Below are 10,877 nucleotides of genomic sequence, written 5' to 3'. Positions count from 1 at the left end.
CACTGGGCATACTCCTCCACTGGGCATACTCCCGCACTGGGCATACTCCTCCACTGGGCATACTCCCGCACTGGGCGTACTCCTCCACTGGGCGTACTCCCCCACTGGGCATACTCCCCCACTGGGCGTACTTCCTCACTGGGCATACTCCCCCACTGGGCGTACTCCCCCACTGGGCGTACTCCCCCACTGGGCGTACTCCCCCACTGGGCGAACTCCCCCACTGGGCGAACTCCCCCACTGGGGGTACTCCCCCACTTGGCGTACTCCCCCACTGGGCGTACTCCCCCACTGGGCGTACTCCCCCACTGGGCGTACTCCCCCACTGGGCGTACTCCCCCACTGGGCGTACTCCCCCACTGGGCGTACTCCCCCACTGGGCGTATGTGGTGGACTGGGACGCACGCCCGCTGCCGCCGCCCCCCGCCTACGATGATGTGGCCCAAGACGAGGATGACTTTGAAGTCTGCTCCATCAACAGCACCCTGGTGGGCGCCGGGGTCTCTCCTGGGCCCAGCCAGGGTGAGACGAATTACGGCTTCGTGCCCGAGCAGGCGCGGCTCCTTGCTCCCCTGGAGGACAACCTGTTCCTCCCACCCCAGGGCGGCAGCAAGCCGCCCACCTCGGCCCAGACCGCAGAGATCTTCCAGGCTCTGCAGCAGGAGTGCATGCTGAGGCTGCAGGTCCCCGCCAGCTCGCTGGTCCTCTCACCCAGCCCCGTGGGCGATGACAAGCCCCAGGTGCCCCCCCGGGTGCCTATCCCCCCGAGCCCGGGTGCCTCCCCGGGAGCCCCTGTCCCCTCAAAGCTCAAGGACCCCCAGTCCCCTGGTGCCCCGTGGCAGCTCCCCGCTGCCACCCCGGCTCTCAAGTTCACCTGGGAAGACCATGCCCACCACCCAGAGCTTTGCATCAGACCCCAAGTACGCCACACCCCAGGTGATCCAGGCACCAGGCCCACGGGCTGGTCCCTGCATCCTGCCCATCGTTCGCGACGGCAAGAAGGTCAGCAATACCCACTACTACCTGCTGCCTGAGCGCCCGCCCTACCTGGAGCGCTACCAGCGCTTCTTGCGTGAGGCACAGAGCCCCGAAGAACCCACCCCCTTGCCTGTGCCCCTGCTGCCCCCACCCAGCACTCCAGCCCCTGCCGCCCCCACTGCCACTGTTCGGCCCATGCCCCAGGCTGCCCCAGACCCCAAGGCCAACTTCTCCACCAACAACAGCAATCCAGGGGTCCGGCCGCCAGCCCTGAGGGCCACCGCTTGGCTGTCACAGAGGGGCTGCCCAGGGGACGGGCCAGAGGCTGTACGGCCAACAGATAAGATCCAGATGGTGAGTATCAGGCCTGGCTGTTGGGTGAGGGGGGCAGGAGTCAGAGGGGCCCAGAGGAATGGGCCCAACTGGTGCTGACCGGTGGGTGGGTATGCCCAGCTGCAGGCCATGGTGCATGGGGTGACCACAGAGGAGTGCCAGGCGGCCCTGCAGAGCCACAGCTGGAACGTGCAAAGGGCTGCCCAGTATCTGAAGGTACCACCACCTCCTGCCCACTCTGGTTTTCAGGGCCCTGAAGCCTGGCTCTGCTGCTCTCTCCCACTCCCTGCCCCCTCTGGTTCTCCTCTGCCCCCACCCTTGTCTGGTTCCCCTTGGCCCCCTGTGTCCCATGCACCACCCTCTGCCCTCAGGTGGAGCAGCTTTTTGGGTTGGGTCTGCGGCCGCGAGGCGAGTGCCACAAAGTGCTGGAGATGTTCGACTGGAACCTAGAGCAAGCCGGCTGCCACCTTCTGGGCTCCTGTGGCCCTGCCCACCACAAGTGAGTGAGCCCCGTACCCTGTCACCTTCCTGTTCCCCGAGGGTGTCCACAGCCACACACAGCCAGGAGACACGGGCTCCCCAGCTGGGGGGAGGGAAGTTGGGCCCAATCCCAGGACGCAGGGAGTTCGAGGTGAGAGCCGTTTCTCCTAAGTGCTTTTACTTAGACTTTTAGCACGTGGTTCAAATGAACTGACAGGTAAAAGAGGACGTTGGAGCCTCTCTGGTTTCTGGGGCTTGTTTCCCCAGCTGCCCCACAGCACCCCGAGCCACCTGGGGGGAGGGGCAGTAGTTTGGGACCCAATGATTTAAATACATATTTCTCACCTCTGCACCTCATAGTTCAAAGTAACATTTTGAGCATAAGTGCCTTTTTAAAGGACTGTGTAACCAAAAAAGTCCATTACTTTTCTGTAAAAAAATGTAAATGTATGTATATATATAATAGAATAATAGTTATAAAACACTGGGCGAACTCCCTCACTGGGCGAACTCCCCCACTGGGCGAACTCCCGCACTGGGCGAACTCCCTCACTGGGCGAACTCCCCCACTGGGCGAACTCCCGCACTGGGCGAACTCCCTCACTGGGCGAACTCCCCCACTGGGCGAACTCCCGCACTGGGCGAACTCCCTCACTGGGCGAACTCCCCCACTGGGCGAACTCCCGCACTGGGCGAACTCCCTCACTGGGCGAACTCCCCCACTGGGCGAACTCCCGCACTGGGCGAACTCCCTCACTGGGCGAACTCCCCCACTGGGCGAACTCCCGCACTGGGCGAACTCCCTCACTGGGCGAACTCCCCCACTGGGCGAACTCCCGCACTGGGCGAACTCCCTCACTGGGCGAACTCCCCCACTGGGCGAACTCCCGCACTGGGCGAACTCCCTCACTGGGCGAACTCCCCCACTGGGCGAACTCCCGCACTGGGCGAACTCCCTCACTGGGCGAACTCCCCCACTGGGCGAACTCCCGCACTGGGCGAACTCCCTCACTGGGCGAACTCCCCCACTGGGCGAACTCCCGCACTGGGCGAACTCCCTCACTGGGCGAACTCCCCCACTGGGCGAACTCCCGCACTGGGCGAACTCCCTCACTGGGCGAACTCCCCCACTGGGCGAACTCCCGCACTAGGCGAACTCCCGCACTGGGCGAACTCCCTCACTGGGCGAACTCCCCCACTGGGCGAACTCCCGCACTGGGCGTACTCTGGGCGCACTGGGCGTACTCTGGGTGTACTCCCCCACTGGGCGTACTCCTGCACTGGACATACTCTTTGCACTGGCCACTGTTGATGGAAGGGTTTTCTGGTTGTTTTTCCTCCTTTAGGCGCTGAGCTGTCTGGAGAGCCAGAAGATCTGCCCTGAAGGAATCACTTGAGCCTGTCCATCTGACAAGGGTGGGAAGATGCCCATCCCAGGCCTGGAGAACCTGCGGACACCCATTGGCAGAGCGAGGCTAAGGCAGCAGGAGGCTGGGAGCCCCGCCTTGCCTGTCCCTCCCTCACCCAGCACCATCCCAGCAACTTCGGTTCAGCCCACAGTGCTCCAGGCCAAGGTGCAAGAAGTTGCCCGTGAAGGCTAGCATGGGGGTGGCCACAGCAGGCCTGCGGCTGACGTGCCTCTGGTTGCATCCACCCTGGTAGGCCTGCCGCTGGAGTGTGTCGCCGAGTCCTGCCAGGGGAAAGCCAGGCTTGACCTTGGGCGGGGAGGATGTGTTGGCCACACTGAAAGGTGGACCAGCACGTGGCTGGGTCCTTCTCCAGAGAGCCCCTGGGTTCTGGGGTGCCGGCAGGATGTAACTTGTGGCCTCACCATAGGCAATGTTTTGGGACTTGGCTGCTCTTAGGATCTTGTGCCTGGAAATAGCCTGAAGTGGCCCAGGAAGCAGAGCATTGGTGCCAGTAGTTCTCTGGCAGGGACCAGGGCCCAAGGCCCCAGGGTTGGAAGGAGACCAAAGGGGTAGCTTTCCTGGAGGGATACTAGAGCTTCCTCTGCCCCAGCTCTTCCCCTGTGCTGTCCCCAAAGTGGCTGCCCCAGCTACGGACACCTGCTTCTTCCAGAGAAATAAAACTAGTTTCTATTTTATGTTACGTACTTGTGCCTGCCTGTGTCTTTGCATCTTGGTCAGCAGCCTGAGGCCTCAGGGTGCCCCCTAGGCCACCGCCATCTGTCCAGCGCAGCAGGCCTCAGAGCGCCACCTGTGGGCGGAGGAAGGAAGTGCAGGGCTGGTGGACCTAAGGGTTTCTCCCCTTCCTGAACTGGCAGAGGAGCAGAGCCCCACCTGATGTTGCCACTGGCTCACAGTCCCCGTGTGTTTGCTGTAAGGCAGGATATACTGCAGGAGAGAGTACAGTAACTGAATTAGCTGGGGCTAAGCCAGAAACCTCAGTAACAAGCAAGGCTTCCATGTGGATTAATATTGTAATTTTGTGTTTCTGAACACCTGATACTTCACATGGTTCAAAATTCAAAAGGTACTAAAGAGTATACAGTGAAGTCTCCCACCCCAGCTGTATACAGTGAAGTCTCCCACCCCAGCTGCCCACTCCCCCACCCCCCCAAGCTGATCTGATTATCAGTTTCTCGTGTGTTTCTTTTTTCCCCACTTAAAGTATTTTGAAGAGTTCCCTGGCCACTGAAGGAGCGTCGCTGTCCTTGGTTGGGGTGGCATGTGTGTATGGATATACCATAATCTGTTTAACCAGGCCCCTTTTGATGAAGGGGTATTTTGGTTTTTCTAATCCTTTGCAATTGCAACCACTGCTGCCATAAATAGCATATGCGGGTTATTTTTCACCTACAACTGAAGGATGAGTTCCCAGAAATGGGACTCCTGAGTCAGAGAAGGTGTGCAGTAATGATGGATCTCGCTGAATTGCTCTCTGTAGAAGGGGTGGCTCCAGTTGTCACAGCCACCGGGGTGGGAGAGCTTTTATGGAGCTTTCTGGTTTTAGCCAGTCCAACGGGTGAAAAATGGTGTCTCTATAGCTTTAATCTGCAATTCTCAAATGAATGAAGAAACATTTAAAAAAACTTAGACCGTTTATATTTCCTATGAGTTACCTATTACTACCCTTGACCCATTAAGAAAAGTTAGATTATTAACCTGTTTCTCATTGGTTTTTAGGAAGTGACTAGATCAAAGCAATTAGTCCTCTGAGCTTTACCATATTTCCTGAATTTTAAGAAGGGAGGTAAATCATAAGAAGGTGAGATGATGCTTGGGTTGTTAAAAATAAAACACAGGCCATTCAGGATGGTCTCCTTTGTGTGTCTGTGGCCCAGATTGGTCTGTGTGGTGAGGCCCTGAAGCTTGGGAGCTCTGGAGCCTTCAGATTAAAACATGGTCTGCCTACCCTGTTCACCAAGACAGGAATTAAATTATGTTTAACTGAGATTTTAAAAATGTAGTCAGATATGATATAAAAGGGAAAAGTTAGTATTAAATAACCCTTGGGCATTGCTATTAGACCTGGGTTCCATTCTCAGCTGTTTGATCTTGGGAAAGTTACTTAACCTTTCTGAGCCTATAACCTGGAGGAGTTTAATTCCTGCTTTTTAGAATGGTCATGAGGATTAAATGAGGTCATATGGGTAGAGAACATTGTGCCTAGTGCGTAGACCATGGTAAGTACTCAATAAATGGTAACCATTATACATTGTATTTCTCCATGTTCTTGCCTTTCTCTACCAATCAATAGCTTACTCAGAGGTCCTCAAACTTTTTAAACAGGGGGCCAGTTCACTGTCCCTCAGACATTCCACACATGCGCACTGCGGGCCTGGGACGAGTCGGCTGCTAAGCAGGACAGGCAGCGGCGGCAAAAACACCCAGCGGGCTGGATAAATGTTTTCGGCGGGCCGCAGGCGGCTCTCGGGCCATAGTTTGAGGACTCCTGGCTTACATTATACACTGACCACAACTCTGTATACAGGGTTGTCCTTTCAGATTTCCCCTTATTATTATTTTGTTGTTACTCCTCACCAGAGGACATTTTCTCCATTGATTTTCAGAGTGAGTGGAAGGAATGGGGAAGAGAGAAACATCGATGTGAGAGAGATACATTGATTGGTTGCCTGCTCCAACCTGGGTATCGAATCTGCAACCGAAGTACATGCCCTTGACCAGAATCGATTCCAAGATCCCTCAGTCTGTGGGCTGATGCTCTATCCACTGAACCAAATTAGCTAGAGGGCTCCTTTTTTTTTTTTTAATCCTTACCCAAGGATATTTTCCCATTGACTTTTAGAGAGCGTGGAAGGGAGGGGGAGAGACAGAGAGAGAAACATCAATTGGTTGCCTCCTGCAAGTGCCCCGACCAAGGCCGGGAATCGAGTCTGCAACTGAGGTACATGCCCTTGACCAGAATCTCACCTGGGACTCTTCAGTCCACAGGCCATTGCTCTATCCACTGAGGCAAACTGGCTAGGGCCTCCTTAATTTAAAAAAACCCCACAATTTGTTATTTTGCTACAAAGTCATTCCTATTTTATAGATCATGGATGTTTTCGACTCTATTTTTAAAAAAAAGGTTTTTTTGGTAAATGATGGCAGAGATTAACACATTCCAGAAAACATTTGGGGGTCCTTCAGGGGATCAGGAAGCCCAATGTACTTTTCTTGCCAGACACCGCTCTCCAGACCCCAGGATTTCCTGTTTTTCTCACTCAGCCCCAGCCGGTTGCTCAGTGGTTAGAGCATCAGCCCCAGGACTAAAAGGTCCCCGGTTCGATTCCAGTCAAGGGCACGCACCTTGGTGGCAGGTTTGATCCCCGGCCCCAGGTCAGGGCACTTGCAGGAGGCCACCAATTGATGTTTCTCTCTCTGTCTTTCCCCCTCCCTTCCACTCTAAAAATCAATAGAAAAAATACCCTTGTTTGAGCATTAACAAAAGAAATTAAAATCTTAAAAAAAAAAATCAGCCTGCTAGCATTTGCCAGCATTTCCTGGGGTTATTGAAAAGATCTCAAGGGAGGATGTCGAAAAAGCTAACTGGGGTTGGATTGCCAACATGGGGGATCAATAAATCAGCAAGGAGTCATTGGACACCTCTGTGTCAAGCCCTGAAGGGGGGCTACGAGTTGAACAGTTTGTGCCCCAGCGGACTGGCATCACAAAAAGAATAGGCGTGCCCCCAGGTCATTATATGCCAGGCGCCTTGCGAGCAGAGGAGGTGGCTCCGGAGGAGGTGACACTGTGCTGACTTGATGGGGGGAAATGGGCATTCGCCAGGCAGTGGGAGGGCAGGAAAACATTGCAGGTGGAGGGAATTGCGAGTGCAAAGCTGTGGAGGTGCAAACTGGCTCCGTGCTGACAGTTAGCAAGGCTAGCACCCCTCCTTTATGTTTTGGTTGTGGGTGAGAGGTGGTTTTTATGTGATCCTGGCGAGTGAGGCAGGCCTGGACCATGAAGCCACTAGTGTGAAATGGTGAGTTTTCTGACTTTGTAGACAAAAGGAGACAGCAAAGGAGAATGAGTAGAGAAATGATGTGTTTTTAAGAAAGACGACTCCGCTTAAAAGAGGCTTGCTGCTCCACTGCAGCCACGAGTGGAGGAAAGCATGTGTGTCCCACTGTACACCGGGAACACAATGGTATTCATAATTTGAAGCAAATTAATTTTTAGAGAAATTGGAACTTGGGGGATCCCTGGCTAGAGCCGGGGTTCCTGGAGTCTAGACCAGGGCCAGCGCTGATCTAGGGTCAAGTTTTCACAGGCCTGAGGTAAAATAAAAAGAATAAGAACCACACAATTGAGTTTTTCTGAAAAATGAAACGTATTGCATTTCAAGGACTGTCTTTACTCTGAGATTTTTGTCTTCCTACATTTTTGGTATTGAAATGACTACCCTTGTGATGGTAACAGTAGTGGTAGGTGGAAATTTGTCCCCATGCTGTTATGTAGCAATGCTATGCCAGTCGGCATGCCCTCTCCAGCAATCACTATTTTAATGATCCCTGAAATTGGCTTCAGATCCCTGGAGCAGAGTGCTTTGTGTAAGGCAGCGCCACCTGTCGGCAGCATGTGACTTTGCAGTCTCAGGTTAACTCAGGGGAGGAATGAGATTGTGGAAAGTCATTGCCCAATACATCAGTTAAGTCTAAAAGCTGCTGGCCCAGGCCCATGGGTGCTTAAAGGGATCTACCCCAGGGCAGCTGGGAGGGAAAGGAACACCGTCTGCAGGCAAGCCAAAGCCAACTAGTCAAGCCAGGAAAAGGGACCAGGTTGGGGCTCTGAAGCAGACAGCCCCTAAACCTAGGGAAGAAACCATGGGCTATCTGGGAGGTACTACAGGCTAAGGGAGCCCGGCAATCACTTGCCAATGAAAAGGCCCTTCGTGAAGCAACACCACAATTTTTCTTTTTTTTTCTCTCAAAGACTTGCCAATGAAAAGGCCCTTCGTGAAGCAACACCACTATTTTTCTTTTCTCAAAGTTTTTTTTTAATATATTTTATTGATTTTTACAGAGAGGAAGGGAGAGGGATAGAGAGTTAGAAACATCGATGATGAGAGAGAAACATTGATCAGCTGCCTCCTGCACGCCCCCTACTGGGGATGTGCCTGCAACCCAGGTACATGCCCTTGACCGGAATCGAACCTGGGACCCTTCAGTCCGCAGGCCAATGCTCTATCCACTGAGCCAAACCGGTTAGGGCTCCTTGAATGTTTTTATTATTGTCATACCTGCTCATTGTTGAATTGGAACATTTGGAAAAGCACAATGAGAACATTTAAACTACCCAGAAAGCCACTTGAAATTTTGAAATATTTTATTCCAGTTCGGTTCCTGTGAACATATATGCTGTATATGTAAAGGTTTTATAAAAGTAAAGTCATGGGGCTTGTACTGTTTTGTAACCTGACCTTTTTTTACTTAACATTTTATATCACAAGCAGTTTTCTATATCTTAATATTCATCTTCTGAAAAAATATTTAGATGCTGCATATTTTCCATTGGATAGAAATGAAATATAATTCTGTTACTTAACACATTCTTTTATTAACATTCTTATTTTGTAACAAATTATCTTAGCAAATGTTGTTACATGGCTTTCCAGAAAGATCTGTCTCCCTTAATGAAACAGAATATGTATGTTTTTAAAGAGAGGACTTATATTTTGCAGATGTGTTGTAAAACATTTCTGAATGAAAAGATCGGTTGAGAATAGTTCATACAGTTGGAGGAAATGGCCATGAGTGGATAATTGTTGAAGCTGGTCCTTGTACTCCTCAACTTAAGAGGATGAATGAAAAGTTAAACAAAAATGCACGCACTCTCCAGAGGGGGAAATCCCCACCGGTCCAGCTGTCTTCCCTGAAGCTGACCCTTGGAGGTTTCACACTTGGTTCCTGCTGCCACCAAGGATGGCCCCTGGGATGGCCCCAGGGATGCACGGCTTCTCCCTGGCATCTCCCTTCTCGGCTCCTGCACAAGGTGGACAGAACCCCTCCCCTTGCTGGCCTTTGTGAGGTAGAAACAAGGTGGAGCTTTACAAACCACTGGACCCAGTTCTGAGGGAAACACGGGCAGGCCTGTCGCCACAGCCTCCAGTGTGCTCACCCGTTCTCCCGGGGCCGGGGGCCTTCGAGGGTGGTCTGAGGTCCTGCAGCATCAGCAACACCTGCGAACCTGTTAGAAATGCAGAACCCAGGCCCGATCCTGGACCTACTGACGTGAATCTTCCTCAAATGAAGACTCCTTCCGGATTCGGGGACGCAGTCAAGCGTGTGGGACCCTGAACTAAGGCAGCTCTTCTCTATCCTAAAGCGCTGGAGCCCCTGGTCCTCTCCAAGCAGGGGCTGTGCTCCCTGCCCACCTTCTCTGATGACCTGTCACCCATCCTAATGTTCCCCCCTTCTCTGAATAGAAAAACTTAAAAATATACATGAAATTTAATCACAAAAGTGTTTGTAATAGTAAACAATTGGAAACCATCAAAATGTTCAGTAATAGGCCCTGGCCCGTGTGGCTCAGTTGGTGGGGGCACCGTCCCGTGCACTGAAGGGTTGTGGGTTTGATTCATGGTCAGGGCACATACCCAGGTTTTGCGTTTGATCCCTGGTTGGAGGCAACTCATGATGTTTCTCTCTCACATTGATGCTTCTCTCTCTCCCTCTTCATCTCTCTCTCAAATCAATAAAAACATATCCTCTGATGAGGGGAAAAGTTCGATAATAGGGGATTGGTTAAATAGGCTTTATTTTATCCACAGAATGGGAAATAACACAGCTATCCATTCATCCTTAAGAGAGTTCATTAATATTCAACTAATTCGAGTGATGAGATTGTGGCTATTTTTTTTTTAAAATTTCTGTATTCTGTTCTATTACAAAATGGCTTCCTGTCATACTTTTTATTTCCAACTCTTTTATTGTGGTAAAATATGCATAACATAAGATTTGGGTTTTTTGTTGTTGTTTTTAAAGTAGCAGCCATTCTCCTGAGCATGAGGTGGTGTCTTGTGGTTTTGATCTGCATTTCCCTAATGATTAGTGACGGGGAGCATCTTGTTGGTCATTTGTCTGTTTCCTGTTTTTTAATTGGGTTGTTTGGGTTTTTGTCATTCTAACTGCGCTTTTGCTGGGCCCCATGACCTGGAGCCCCATCCCTCACCATCTGGCTCACTGGCTTTAGGAATCCTGCTTTCCGCCTTCTCTTCTCCCCACGCCCGTGATGTGGGCCCGCTCTCCCTCCAGGCACACCAGCACCTTCTAGCCTGGCTGTTCCATTTTTCAGGGTATTACCAGCCTGTTCTTGGAGGAGAAGCACCTTGTTATGTGTCCCCCCAGCTTCATCCGTCCTTGCGTTTGGCTGGCATAGTTGGCATTAACTGGGTCTCGGTCCTCATCTCCCTGACCAGGGTGATTTAAGCTACGTGTTCTCTGGTCAGAGAGGAGAGGTATCAGCTCTTTGTTCTCCAGTGACTTTGGTTGGGGAAGATAAGGTCTTGCAATTCACTGGCTGTCTGCCAGTTCAAATTGTTTGGCCTTATTTAATCATTGTGTCATTTTCCCCATTCTACTTGCCCAGGAATTTTCCTAGCTTCTTACTATCCTACCTCAG

General features: G+C 52.0%; 1 protein-coding gene and 1 long non-coding RNA gene across 2 annotated transcripts in view; one reads left to right on the top strand and one right to left on the bottom strand.

Annotated features, from left to right (window-relative positions):
- TNK2 (tyrosine kinase, non-receptor, 2) overlaps positions 1-1,814 on the top strand; it is a 31,848-nt gene extending 30,034 nt beyond the window's left edge. The window contains 3 exon segments of the mRNA XM_005873154.2: positions 300-764; positions 766-1,332; positions 1,683-1,814. Of these exon segments, the coding sequence (XP_005873216.2) occupies positions 300-764; positions 766-1,332; positions 1,683-1,814 (1,164 nt within the window).
- A 3,342-nt stretch (positions 1,815-5,156) lies between these two features.
- The window catches only part of LOC106727293, a 9,553-nt gene continuing 3,832 nt past the window's right edge, over positions 5,157-10,877 (bottom strand). The window contains exon 3 of the long non-coding RNA XR_001363462.1: positions 5,157-5,167. This is a non-coding gene — a long non-coding RNA (uncharacterized LOC106727293). The remainder of the gene's footprint in view (positions 5,168-10,877) is intronic.

This window comes from Myotis brandtii, unplaced genomic scaffold (assembly GCF_000412655.1).
Source record: "Myotis brandtii unplaced genomic scaffold, ASM41265v1 scaffold4, whole genome shotgun sequence".
Lineage (NCBI taxonomy): Eukaryota > Metazoa > Chordata > Mammalia > Chiroptera > Vespertilionidae > Myotis > Myotis brandtii.
This window is presented reverse-complemented; position numbering and strand designations above follow the sequence as displayed.